The sequence below is a fragment of the Papio anubis genome, chromosome 19 (assembly GCF_008728515.1).
Source record: "Papio anubis isolate 15944 chromosome 19, Panubis1.0, whole genome shotgun sequence".
Taxonomy (NCBI): Eukaryota; Metazoa; Chordata; class Mammalia; order Primates; family Cercopithecidae; genus Papio; species Papio anubis.
In genome coordinates this window covers 12,388,256-12,402,768 of record NC_044994.1, presented here as the reverse complement: position 1 = coordinate 12,402,768, position 14,513 = coordinate 12,388,256, and the positions used below count along the sequence as shown (strand labels likewise).

Genomic DNA, 14,513 nt, shown 5'->3' with positions numbered 1-14,513 from the left:
GCTCATTAAACAGTTGTTGCTGTTGCTGTTATTCGCTGGTGAGTAGCAAAACCACACAGTCCCTTTGGGAAGAAGGATTTAAAATAATTTAAAGAAATAATAATTAAAAATTTCAAGCAGTACATTTATGACAAATGTAATAGTATTCCAAGCAGATGATAGTTTTTAAAAATTTATGCCTTTGTATATTTGGGTAGAGACAAAGGGTTATTTGAAAAGTATTTTCATTTTCAGGTTGGGCACACTGGCTCATACTTGTAACCCCTGCACTTTGGGATGCTTGAGTCTAGGAGTTTGTGACCAGCCCGGGCAACATAGGGAGACCTTGCCTCTGCATAATAATAATAATAAAATTAGCCAGGCATGGTGGTGGCATGTGCCTGTAGTCCCAAGTATTCAAGAGGCTAAGGCAGGAGGCTCACTTGAGCCCCAGAGTTTGAAGTTGCTGTGAGCTATGAATACACTACTGCACTCAAGCCTGGGTACAGCAAGACCCTGTAAAAAACAACACCAACAAAAAACAAACCAAAATAGACAAACAAAAACTGCAAAGCTATGATTACCATACAGTGTTAGTTAGTAATAATGATAATAAAAACAAAGGCTCCAAAATTATTACAGGTAAACCTATATTCACAGGTAGATAATGCCAAGCCTGAGCCCAAAGGGCAGAGGGATGCTAGGAACTCACAAAGGAATATCTTCTTTTGATTTTACACACAATAACCTTGTTTTATTTTGCATGTAGATTCCCCTTCCAACATTTTCTGAAGTGGTCTCAAAAACTTATTTAGGATATTGGTTTTCCTGGATCCTGTCCAAGCTTTTCCTTCTGCATTTAAGCCTTATATGAACAGAGGATTTAAACTGAAGTAGAGAGCAGACTTTCTTCTTGTTGGCTTTTTAGAGGAGGTGCTCTGGAAATGTGGGGAGAATTTGGAAGATGCTACACAGTGAAGTCTGGGATATACATTTTTGGTACCCAGTAAACTAATGTTCAGAGAATAAGGCCTTAGTAGAGCCATATATGTGAGATATTTGGAATCATCCAAACCTGTAAGCAAAGGTTAGATCCTGGTTTTTGTTTCTTGGATGTCTGCTTTATGTCTTAAAACAACAGGCAAAATTTCTTGGCTCTGTGAATATGCAATTCTGTTCTTAGATTAGAGAGAAGCTTTACTCATGTGGTTTGGAAAGGCTTCCTTTCCTAGTTGTTTTCAGCGTGTGTGAAGCACAACATTTTGAAGGTCAGAGAAGTCACGACACATTATAGGTAAGCTCATCAGCTTCTTACTTCACAGTGAGTTCTGAAAGGCATGATGCATGCAGTCCAGTAAGTGATGGTCATGATGTTCTGGTTCAGAACATTTGGGTTTCCCTACAGGTGTAATCGGTATGGAGTGAGTCATTAGTCATTGCATTTTCTGGAAGAGTCAGAAGAGAAAAGGTTTAAGTGAAATGGAATACAGTGTTATAATTCACTTTTGTCACTCACAGGAGAGGATGATGGTTTGCATCAGGCTTGTTTACTGAAAAAGCTTATTATAGCCTGCTTCTTATGCTAAGTACTGGCTAAAAAAGAATAGAATGTGCCAGGTGTGGTGGCTTACACCTGTAATCCCATTACTTTGAGAGGCTGAGGCAGGTGGGTCACAAGGTCAGGAGTTTGAGACCAGCCTGGTCAAGATAGTGAAACCCTGTCTCTACTAAAAATATAACCATTAGCCGGGCGTGGTGTCAGGCGCCTGCAGTCCTAGTTACTCGGGAGGCTGAGGCAGGAGAATCTCTTGAACCTGGGAGGCAGAGGTGGCAGTGAGCCATGATTGCGCCACTGCACTCCAGGCTGGAGGACAGAGTGAGACTCCGTCTCAAAAAAAAAAAAAAAAAAGAATAAGAATGCACAACTTTTCCAATCTTGATTTAGACTATTTATACTAGGAATGTGTGAGGATGCTTTGAGCAAACATGTCCTTTTATATGATTAAGAAAAATCTAATGTTGTAGGATATAGAGATAGTGGTAGTAAAAGGTAATGGTATAGAGCTATGTAACTAAGGAAAGAGAATGTGATGGAGAAAACCTGGGTACTACGGGTGACTGATCCAAAAAGAAAGTAGTGGAAATCTTATCCAAGTGACCAGGAGCCACACTTCACTGGGCTGCTTAAAGGCAAAAATACATTTAGCTCACCACTGATTTGCAGTATGGGGGTGGAGGGGAGCAGTTTAAAAGATGTTGAAGATTCCCATGCAAAAGAAGGAAAGCCAACTTCCCAAGTGGTGATGGTCCAAAGGCAGAAACCTGGCACAGACACAACAGTACAAACACTATACTATTTGCTAATGTTGTGAAGCCATCTGCAATTCAAACTCCCCGTATGTATACTAGACATATTCCTCTTGTTTGAATACAAAAGCCCACTTCCTCAGAGGCTAGAGTTCTTTAAATTGAATGTTAATTCAAGGTTCAAGGATTGACCCTTCAACAAAGGCGGATGTGTTAGCCACCAGGAAAACCAATTTGGGGAAGGGTTAGTTTGACTTTTAGCTAGTATTTATCATTTCTTACCAAAACTTGTTTTCACATCTGAAGGACCAACAGGATAAAAGTTGATACATTAGGGACTTGAAGTTCAGAGTATTATTAAATCATTTCCAACAAATATATATAAACAGCCTCTTCGGGGCAGGTCAGGGCTTAGCTCAAGTCACCTTCAGTTGCTGTGCCTCAGGGAGGATGCTGGTTAGACCTCCTACTCTAAGATTTCCGTTGTTCTTCTAATTTTTCTAGCTGAATATGATTCCAGCTAACATAACAATCCTCATAGCCTGGAAAGAAACTTTGCCAGCCTGGGAAATCTACTTTGCTGGCCTGGGAAGTCTTCTGGTGAGCACTGAGGGGAGGGAGTGGGAGCATTGGAAAGAAGACTTGAAATTCCTTTGTGTTATCTGTAAACAGAAAGTTCTAATTCTTTGGTCTCTTCTTCTTCCTCTCCCCCAATCCTCTCTTTCATCATTTTCAATTATATATAGGAGGTTGGAAGGTTTCTCTTGTACTCTTAACCCTAAATACCTAAATACCCTTCGTGAGGGAAACTGGGTAAGAACAGTAAAACCGGAAGGCTGTTGTACCCTGGTCTTGCTCTTCCCCAATTCTCCTCTAGCTCCTCCTCCCTTTCTCTCTCTCCTCTCATAAAAGTGCTTTAGTTGAGGGCCCCTAGGATTCATCCTTCAGCTCCTACCTGCACTTCAAGCCAGACTGGGGTCTCCACTTGCAATTAGCATGTCTGTCGGACTGGGCCACAGTATCCCACCTGGCCACTGCCCCATGCCTCCTCAGTGCATGTTGGGGCTGCTAGTCTCTCTAGCCTGGGGTTTTGGGCTGACAAGTCCCCTCTTCCTCGCTGGCCCCTGAAAGTCCCTCCAGGATGCTGTGCTAATGCTTGACTGGAGCCTTCCAAGATTAGAATCAGAGGGGCGTTTGGGGGTAGTTTTGGTCTTTGAAACATCAGTCATCCCATATTCCCTCCAAGCAATAGAAAGCAGAAGGGGCCTATACTCTCATTTAGCAGCTTCGAGTTCCTCCTATCTATTGACCTTTTCCCTTGGCCCAGGGGCCCAAGGCCAGATTTTCATGAATAGGAAAGCTCCCCTGGGAGAGATGTCAAACATGCCCAACTAGATGATGGCCACGATCCTGTGGGAGTTTGATTCCCCCAGGCAGTGTGGGCAGGGCTGGGTGGGTCTTTAGATTGTGTTGAGCAATTGCTGGGTCTCCAAACTTGATTTTCAGGAGTTCAGGGACCAAGAATTTCAAGTTCTCTGTTTAGTCTTTCACTCTGGTGAATGGGTTCAGGTCTGAAGGCCTGTAATTTTTGGGTGCTGAGCCCTGAGTTCTGAGCTGAGGGTATCTAAACTGAGAAGAGCACAGGGGTCATAGCCTTGGTAAGTCAGAGGCACAGTTCAGCCCCTGTTGGCCCTTGGAGCCAGCAGTTAGTCGTCCCCCCCAGATGGTTAATTGTGTTTGTGGTTTTCCCCCTTTAATAGGCCGTGAAGTCAGCAAACTCCCCACATGGTGGCTCCCTTTACTAAAGTTGAGTAGTGAATTGTACAAGGAGTCTTGGAAATTTTCAAATATTTCTCCAGATTGAACTCATTTCAGAATTCGTGTGGGAGGAAAGAGTAAGGATTTTAATGGGGTTCACCTTTGACGTGAAGCAAGGCGGAAGACAGGAAAGCCACAGTGGGGAATAGCTTTGGGCGCTTTAGTAAGAAAGACGTCTCTGCTTGATTATCTGGTAGTGTTCACCACAGGCTCTTTGTGTGCGAGCTTGCTGCAGAGGCAGAGCTGAACACGGAACACAGGCAGGTAAACACTCCGACATAAATCAGTGAGCATATGTATCAGAGTAAAAGAGACATATTCCCATGTAGATGTGGTTTGAAGCTTTATTGAAGGCAGACAATCTGAAGCATGGCCAGGAATAAACTAAGAAGAAGCAGACAGTTTTCGGTCATTCATGGCCAGGAATAAGCAAAACTTAGTTTTTTTAAGAAGGAGGAAGTATTAAATCTCAAGTAAGAGCGGGAACAGCATTTAGAAGGAGAAACATAATATCTTGGAAAAAGCATGCAGAACTAATATAGCTTATTTAAATGTTAGATCTGAATCATAGTAACAGGAAACCCTCTCACTAAACTGGAATTTCCCCTAATTTTTGTGTAAGATCCAAATAATTAAAATGCACTCTAATGGTTACTGATGGATCCTTCCTTCCTTCCTTCCTTCCTTCCTTCCTTCCTTCCTTCCTTCCTTCCTTTCTTTCTTTCAAGAAATAGACCCAATTTCTCTTACTGGTGTAGAAATATATGACCCTTCTTAAATTACCCAGGAAATTGGAAGCCTCTGGGTGGATATGGTCTCCCCTTATTGCTTTCCTCTTACCACATCATTTTCAGTTAAAAAAAATTTAACTGTTTCCAGCAGAGGGATTCCTGTTAGAAACCTTCATCAAGTGAACTTGTACTGGGAACCCTCATGCTTTCCCAGTCCATCTGTGTTTCCCAAACAGAGCTTAAGTTGTAAACAAAGTGGAAAAACATATTTCTCACCCCAAAATTCTTAACATTTCATTTCTTGTGGAAAACACAATTTCACAACATCAATTTTTAAAATCTGTAAGAGTCACAGAAGGTGTGAAGGTAGCCAAACGGCCAGTCTAGAGATCCAAAAGCCAGGACTAACGGAGGACAGAATGCTTTTTCCTCAAATCCAGGCAGGGATGGAGAGCATTCTCAGCATTAGGGCATTTGTGGACACTACAAAGGGGAAAGATGTATCTGAACGATGGGGGTGATTTAGGCAATGAATCGCCACGTTAATAGCACTACTGCCAACTCTTCAAATTTAGAGGCTCTGGTGAAAAATTAAACCAGTGGCAATTTTCAACGTTTGTAGCATCTGTGACCGAACACTTCAGCACCCGGAGTCTGGACAGCTCCGCAGGCCGCGCTCCGGAGGCAGCTTGAGCTCTCATCAATCTACTCCTAGCCCGACTGTCAACGGCAGCCAGACTCAAGAGAGATTTACTGAAAATCCTCCAAGACTTCCCTTTAAAAGCAAAACGACTTCCACATTTAATGGTCTATCTGAAAGAACATACGCAAGAAATTAGGAGATCTAAATTAAATTTATTAATAGGAGAGCTTGATGATGCTTAACTCCAGAGACCAGAGCTCTGATTGGTGGGGCTTGATGAAAAAGTAAAGAGAAATCGTAATTATATAGTTAAAAACATAACTTTTGCCATCCTCAAAATTCTAAAAATTCTTTACCTGTCCTTGAGAAATGGGTGAACTTGAAAACCATCAAAAATAATTGGACTTCTTAAAAATTGGATTGTATGAGTGAAAGGTGTTTATGAGAAGTCGATGACTCCGGATCTTATCATCCAAGAGGACAGCACAGAATAGTTAATATGTTCCTTGAGGGACTAGGATGCTGACGTCTTTTTCTGATACCCGATCATTACGTGACTGAAAAAAAAAAGGAAGTCATTTCATGAATAAAAATCGGAGCGCAACAGTGAAACAAAATATTCTGTTCTTAAAGGCAACAGGCAGACAGATGTTGACAAAGAGGGCTCTCCAAAAACCACGTTCGGATAGATTTTTGCTAACTGCACAGATAAATACGAGCAGAAGGCCAGTCACCTCTGTAACCACCGGCAGCAGCTGAAGAAGCCGCAGCTTCAGAGGCAGCCAGAGAGACCTTGGAGCAGAGAAGGCGCTGTCGACCCTCACAGCTGCCTGACCAGCGGCTCCTACAAAGGCCGGCTGGCGACCGGCCCTCTCCCTTTCCTTCCTCCCCTTCTTCTCTGACTTTCCCTCTTTTCCTTAATCGCTTGCTTATTCCTCCGGGTGGACTTACGGCCACTTTGCTCCTCCGCGCTTTACCTCCTCGCCCCCTCTTTCTTTCTTCTCTCTTCGCCCCCTTCTCTCCGTGTCACGCTCCCTCCTAGTTCTGCGCGTCTACAAACTTTTGAACAGAACACGAGCCTCGGCAAACAAGTCCTGCAGCTCCTCCTGCTGCTCCTGCTCGTTCCTGCGGCTTCTGCTCAGACACCAACGCCAGACGGTGATGCCTCTCGGGTTGTGACTCCAGCGCAGAAACTTGAAGAAGCCCTTTGCCCGCCGTCCTACTTGGCAGCACACCCTCTCCTGACAGCGGTAAGAGTTGAAGGGCAAGGGAAAGAAAATCTTACCAAACCCACCGACTCACTCGACTGCTGATTCTTTCGCTGGCATCGCGTCAGGATAGTTAGCTTTCCTTCAACCAGGTCTGGCTAGTTATTGGGCGCTGGGTATATGCATATATATATATATATTTCTAACTATAGCAAGCAAGAAGTGGCAGGGCGCGCGCCGGCTGTCGCTAAGTGGTGTTCAATACAGGGAGCCGGGGCTTCGCTCCGTCCCTCCCCCAGCTTTGAGAGTTTTTTGGGGTTGGAGGGTGGAAGGCCAGGGACGTTCTCACAGCTGTGTGCCCTCTTTCCCATCCTGCGCAGAATGACCATGTGTAGCGGAGCGAGGCTGGCCCTGCTGGTCTACGGGATAATCATGCACAGCAGCGTCTACTGCTCACCTGCCGCCGCCGGACTCCGGTTCCCCGGGATCAGGTAGGTGCTGGCTGCCCGGGCCGAGCAGGAGCTGGGGCTTCCCAGTCACAGACACTTCCTCACAGTCTCCTTCCTGCAGTCCTCTGGGTCCAGACTACTAGCATCGCCCTCTGCGCCCCCAGTGCGCCTCCGCCAGCCTTGGCTGGACAGCGGGTCCCCATTCTAGCCGGAGGGTCTGGCAGGCTCCGCGACGGCTCGGAACCCTCCCCCAGCCCTAGGCAGCTCAGGGTCCCGAGTAGAGTCAGTGAGCTTCTGGCCGCTGGAGAACCCGCCTCTCCCAACCTGGCCAGCAGGATGGGGGCAGGGCATGGCCCCTAGGTTGGTTTCTTTTACCTATTCTTAGGATGAGTTAGGAGAACTTCAGCTCTGGAGCCTGGCCGGGGGTTGAGCGTGAAGCTCCTTCGGACTTTGCTTTGTTACCGCTTGTTCTGGACTATCCGGGTGGGGCCTCTCTCTCCTTTCCACCCTTTCTCTTCATTTCATTCCAGTTCTTTCCCCTGAAGAGCTATCTTTCAAGTGATCCGTGTTCCAACTGCATTTTGAATCCCAGGCTGTCTTGGGGGGCGTGGGGTGGGGGAGGGTGTTGGCCCGGTGTGATTGAGGAAAAGCGACTTAAGAGAGGGAAGAACAAGAACGAGACTGCGAAGGAGGGGGAAAAACAGACGCAAGGGAGGAGGAAGGGAAAGCCAGCAGGCAGGCAGGAGCGGGAGAGCAGCCCTGCCGGGCCCAGGATGGAGGAACCTTGGCTTTTTTCTTAACCCCGGGTTTCTAATCGGCAGGCGCTGCCCAGGTTCCCGGAGGCAGCCCCAGGGAGTCGCGGGCCGATGTGCCGGACTGTGGAAGAGCCCTGGGCAGGGGAGGGTTCGCACCCGCGGCGCCTGGGGCAGAGAGGAGCGCTCTTTCTGTCTGCGAAGCTGCCTTCTCCTAGCCTCGCCTAGGAACATTAGCCTTGGGGGGCCGCTGACCATTGATTTGAACGGAGAGATGGGTTCTGTCTTCTGTATTAGGATTCCAGTATCTGGACTCGGGGCAGGGCAATATCAGAAAGACCCAGGGTTCGGGGTACCCGGGCCAGGGCTGAGGCGCATCGCCGAGAAAAGGCTGGGTGCGGGGCGTGCGGAGGTATGTGCTTGCCTTGCCCTGACCTCTCCAAGGATGGAGAAAAGGCGAGTGAAGTAACGAAGTAGGACTCCATCCCTGCCTAGAGAGTGCTACTAGCGCTGGCTGCATTCCAAATCTCTCCAGGGGTCCAAAGCGAGAAGGATTAGTTTTAACTCATCTCTACCCGTCCTATGTCAAGAATGGAGGCTGTAGATGAGGGTGACTGCGAAGTCGCCAGGCACTCGCTGGGTATCGCACCCCCTCCTTGTGCTCTGGGGGTGAGATGGGGCCCCGCCATCGCTAACAGATTAGCGCGAACTATTCGTTTAGTTGCCTTAAAACACCCTCGTTTCACCCTCAGCTATTTTCAAATTCCCGTGTGCCTGGCACTTTCTCCGGTCGAGAGGCACCGGAGGGCTAGGACACGCCACAGTCTGAGCCGCCGCCAAACTGGCTAAGTTTAGGGGCATCTATTATTCATGTTCCTGCCAGATCCTCTCCTGCCCAAAATAGAAACCGAGGTTCTCCGTGACCTACATCTGCTCCGGGAAGGGCTCCCCTGGGCTCGGAGGCTGGGGTGGGGGTGGCTGCGGAGCTGGCCGCCGCACACCCCACCCATCTTCTCCTTTGCTTTCTGGGCCTCCCCATTCGGGTCTTCGCGTGGGTCAGCACCTAGTCTCGTAGGGCCTTTCTCGTCCCCGCCCGTTGTTGCTTTGTGGAGGCTCGGGAGCCGGGCGGGGAGGGGGGCGGTCCTTTTCAGTAGCCAGGTGTGCGCGATCGGCGGAGACGCCTCTGTTTCCCAGTGCTTGTTGAGGCTGTGGCCCTGCAGGACCACCCTTTACCCGCGAAAAGGGGGGGTGGGCGAGCCGCCTGGCGGGGTAGGAATGGTCGGGTGTGGTTCCCTCCTCCTTACCTCTACTCCCACCTCCAGTCCTGGGAGAAAAGACAATTCTCCGTGGAGGACTTTTATCAACTGTGAAAATCAGCGCGAGCCCCTTTCTTTGGGTCCTCGCAGAGCTGGGGAGGAACTTGTACTGACCACTCCTTCTGTCCCGGGCCACCCCGCAGGCCGGAGGAAGAGGCGTACGACGAGGACGGAAACCCGCTGCAAGACTTCTACGACTTGGAGCCGCCGGGCGCCGGGAGCCCCGCCTCCGCGCTGCGCGACGCCTCCGCCTTGTACTACCCCTCGGAGAGAAGGTGAGATTCGCGCGGCCTCGCGCACACCCGCGGCTGGGCGCTCGGGACTGCGGTGACTGGAGGGGTGGTGTGGTGACCCACCGAGGATTTTTTTTTTTCCCCCAAGAAAGTCCTCAAGCCTGTCCTTCTCCCTGGCCCGATCCTATTGCAGTGACAGAAAATTAGCAGCGGGCGGGTCTATGTGGACCTGAGGGCCGCGTGGGGACCGAGGGGGCTGTGGCCCAAAGAGTGGCAGTGAGTGGCGTCAAGGAACCCACACTCCACAGCTGCCATTCCTAGAGCCAGGACTAACTCCCAATCCTAGCAGTTACTCTCGGGATCGTCCCGGGAGTTACTCGCGAGTTCTGTGCCTCTGGAGGTTTCTCTGTCAGCCTCCCTGACAGTCGAGGGGGCGCGCGCCCAACAAGGGGGTCTCCAGCGGCCACCTGGGAGGCAGAATCAGTGACCCTGGGCGCGCACTTTGCCTCCCCATTAGAGATGTCGCCCACGGGATCCTTAACAAGGCCTACCGCAAAGTGCTGGACCAGCTGTCCGCCAGGAAGTACCTGCAGTCGCTCGTGGCCAAGGGCGTGGGGTAAGAGTTTGTGGAAGGATTAACCCGCGCATGGTGGCTCGCGCGCGCCGGAGTGGGTGCTTGTGTGGGGCGCGCGGAGGGCGGGCGGCGCTGCTTCCACGGCCGTGCGCGCACGTGGGGCCCAGAGTGAGACTGCGCCCCAGGGTCTGGGGTGGGTACCTGCCACAGGTCGCAGGTGGAGATTTTTAAGTGGCACCTTAAATTGGCCCAGAGAGCTCTGGAAGAGGGAAAAAGGGAACTCAAGCGAGGGAGTGAAAAGAAAGAGAAACCAAACCAAACCTCTCGGTCATTCAAAACCTTCAAGCTTCCAGGGAGGTTTTGCTATAATTTCCTCTAAGCATGACTTTTTTTTGGGGGGGATGGGGAAAGGGGTGGTTGTATTTACTGAAAATTCAAATCGAAATGATAAATAGCCAAATTTGAAGACTTAGGGAACCAAACAGTTTTGCTCACGCCAGAGAAACTGAGAGCATAGGGCTTGCGTGAAGCGTATCTCAGCAGAAGGCAACATTTTAATAAAGCCCGTGGGAAGACAGATTACATTTTCGCCATGAATAATTCATGCAGTGAAAAATATTGCCTACAGCCTGTCGACTTATATTATTACCACGTTTTTCAACTTGGCGTGAGGAGGGAGAGGAGTGTTCATGTTTGACTAGGAATTGTAGGATCGATGCAAACTCCAGGGCAGCAGCCAGCCTGGCATGTTTAGGGCTCTCTGGTTATTTTCTCTGTACGTCGGGGGTGAGAGGAACAGTGAGGACAATTTAGTGCGAACGCACGGATGGTCAGATCTCAAGAGGCAGAGTTGGGAGAAAGGTTAGGCTTAAAGCGAGTGTCGTCTGCCCGGATCTCATCCCGGGCCCTCCCTCTGTGGGGTTTCGTGCCGGGAAATCCTGGGTGGGGAGGGAGGCATTGAGGGGCTTCCATCTCAGCCCTCCCTACGGCTGCTTCCTGGCAGAGGGAGGCGGTGCGGTGGGCAGTGCGAGCCCCGGGCCCTCCCGGAAGGCTCCCGCGTGGGGTGGGGCCCGCCTGCTCCCCGCAGCGATTGAACCTGTGTCTCCCGCCCCGCCACCCTCTTTCCGACCCCTTTGCTTGCAGTGGGAGCCTAGGCGGCGGCGTGGAGGAGGACGCGGAGCCGCTCTCCAAGCGCCACTCGGATGGAATCTTCACGGACAGCTACAGTCGCTACCGGAAACAAATGGCTGTCAAGAAATACTTGGCGGCCGTCCTAGGGAAAAGGTATAAACAAAGGGTTAAAAACAAAGGACGCCGAATAGCTTATTTGTAGCGATGAGTTACCAGCTACCCTGTGTATACAGCCCTGACGCAATGAAAAGTCGTTTTCCAAACTGACTGAACAGTCATCGCTCGTGTGTTCTATCCAAACATGTATTTATGTAATGAAGTAAAGCCATTAAATGAATATTTTGATAATAATACTGTTTTTCTTTTTACAAAGCACTAGAGAATGCACAGATATACTTTGTGGACCAATTATTGATATATATTATAAATATATAAAAAGAATATATATATATAAGTATAGAGAGAAGTTCATACAAAGCGTGCACAAGGATTGAAAATTCGCCTGAGCTGTTTATGTTTTTATAAAAATAAATAGAAAAGTAGACAATCATTGTTTTGAATATTACTCCTATTTTTGTAAACTGGAATTAAAAGGATAGTATTTTTATCCATGACAGGCCTGAAGATATTACTACTTACCATTTGCTACTGTACATAAACAATGATGCCCTGCTCCAGAGAGATTTTGAGGGAATGATTTGGAGAATTGCTGAAGGGCATTCTTTCCCAGTGAGTCTCTGGGGCAGGCTGCTTCAATCCCAGCCTAACTCAACTGGGCACTGTCCCCCTGGTTGGGTGACAATTCCAATATTTCTGCTTTCTTTGATTCTCCTTTTATGTGTAGTTGTCTCTCTTCAGACTCTCAGCCCAGAAGAAAATTCTCCTGATAAAACAACAGCTCGATCCAAATTGTGCTTCTCCCCAGAATTCACGCGTCTCCCTGGGGGAAGAGTTGAGGAAGTGCAGAAAAGGGCGACTTCGTTAGACCGCTCTTTTTTCTGTACTTCCTGAGTTGCCAGGGAATCTAATATCCCCAAATTAGGGCAATCGGAACAAAGTGAAGGACACAGAAGTATATTGGAAGAGGCAGAGCATGCGGTGGTAGGAGGAGGACCCTGGAAAGGGACTGGTTTGAGGTTGTCCCAGGTCTGGGAAGCTGAGGGCAAGTCCAGTCCCAATGGTCCTGACTTTGGGCGCTGGGTATTGGAAATGGATGCAAAGTACAATGTGTTTTTCTCCAGTGCTGTCCATGCTTCTCATCTTGTGAAATGGCCAGGATCCTCCCCTTTGAAACCTGCTCTGTAGGAGCCACCCTTTTCCTTTGTGGTTTTATGGAGACCTCTCCTTCCTACCCTCCTGCACTGTTTAAGTACTGTTTACCATTTTTCATTCACTTCTCTTAAACTTGTGAATGCTTCTTTTTTTTGTTTGATGCAGGCACTTATTGTAAATTTTAGGAACCCCTGTGTAGCTATTAATAAGTAATTATGCACTAAATATGAACCCTTTGTTTCTTGTTTATTGAGTTTGTAGGTAAAATGTATTTTTCTACATTATTGCTTATTGCTTAGTAAAATTTATTTCATAAAACCAACCTTTGTCATATTAGAATGTGTAGTGTTTACATGTTGCCCAGTTTTGCTAACTGATAAATCATTTAATCCTCTTCTTCATATGTATGAGTACTATCTTATATCTGTGGTCAAGAGTGAGGTAAGCAAGCTCCAAAAGACCCTGAGAACCTACCCTTGTATCCTTTCTTTGGCTAAAGAAAGCATGTCTGTTTCCTGTCAATTCTTTCAACATATAGAGTAATCTTTATAAACAAAAGAACCTTCACCCAGCAACCAGATCGAGCAGCAACAGACAAACCAGCCAGCCACTCTCCCAAATTTCAGGCACAAGTTTATTTTTTATTTTTTGAAAAAAGAAGAAGAAGAAGAAAAAAAAAAGAACGAGGAAAGATTAAACGTTAGCTTGTAAAGTTTAAAGGACCTTTCCGTTTCCTTTACGGATTTGATCAGTATGAAGTCATAAATCAAAGAAAACAGAATTGGATTTGCATTCCCAGGCGGGATGGATGCTGCCAGGAGATCACATTGCAAATAGTGAAAACAGAGGCATTCGATTTATGCCTGAGTCCTGTGTATAGGATCAATCTTCCTTTAATTCTGCAGTCTCCTCAGGCAATGGGACACGGGATGCAGTTTGCAGCTTTAGTGCCTTTCTTCGCCTTTTAAATTGCCACGAATCACAGATGGCTATTTAGTGGCCCTACAATGCTGCAACACATCAGCTTGCATTTTAGTCTTAATTATTTGTTTCTTGGATAATGGGCAGAGTTTTCTGTATTTGTGTCAGCTGTTAGTGGTGAAATAGGGCTCTAGTTAACCTTTTATTTATGAAGTCTAATTTAGTGTTCCCGTGGCTAGTTGCAAGCATTTTACAGTGATCACCCAGTTTAATCTTTTGTATACTTTTTAGAAATGCCAAGAGCCTTACTAAACTGAAGCAGATTTATGATATAGTGATAATTTAGGTAGATATTAGTCTTGAAGCTCTTATTTTGTGTGCAACTGATTATAAAAACACCTTAACCAAGTATTATTACACACATGATATCTATAACTAGGACTTTGATAACTGTTATATAAAGTGTGTAAAATTTGTATGAATAAATTTTTGTAAACAATGCAACTTGGTCTAATGTTTGGGAAAAAAGACATTCAGGAAATAACTACTTTAAAATCTCTTAAAGTATTATATTTCTTTAGCAACCATAAGATTTTTTTTATGTCTGGAATATATATCTATCTAAGCATCCTTGTATTTTCATGAACTGTGCTTTAATACTTGATGGGCTACTGGATTCTGCTAAAAAATTAAAGTAGCTTCTCAGATGGAGATGCCTAAGAAGGTTTTAAGCTCATAGACAGGCACGATGTTGCAACATTATAAGACACACAATTTAGATTAATTTCTATCCCCTAGTGTGTATATACATTGCTCAATATTCAGAAAGTTACTAGGTAGTAGTGGGAGACACTACTGGAGTGTAACTAATGGAGCATTAGTTACACATCCGAAATAGTGATCTAACTTTGTTCTTTTATTTTTTGTTTTAGCGGCCAGGTCTCACTATGTTGCCCAGGCTGGTGTTGCTCAAGCAATCCTCTTACCTCAGCCTCCCAAAGTGCTGGGATTACAGGCGTGAGCCACCACGCCCAGCCTAAAATAGGGATCTAACATTGTTCTTATATAAGAAACTGCAGACTAAACTTGTCTTGATAAAATTTTGTATAAAATGATCTAAATAATCAGTTTTGGAGGTTTTAAAATGTGTTTAGAGACATACAAACAATTGTCTCTGAT

The 14,513-nt window shown here is 46.8% G+C and overlaps 1 protein-coding gene across 1 annotated transcript; it reads left to right on the top strand.

Moving 5' to 3' along the window:
* The first annotated feature begins 6,032 nt into the window (after positions 1-6,032).
* Positions 6,033-13,838, top strand: ADCYAP1 (adenylate cyclase activating polypeptide 1). The gene is given in 7 exon segments (XM_003914207.4): positions 6,033-6,242; positions 6,445-6,477; positions 6,479-6,742; positions 7,067-7,177; positions 9,347-9,478; positions 9,954-10,052; positions 11,154-13,838. Coding segments are annotated over 7 exon segments (1,011 nt in total). The 5' UTR covers positions 6,033-6,060; the 3' UTR covers positions 11,344-13,838.
* The last annotated feature ends 675 nt before the right edge of the window (positions 13,839-14,513 follow it).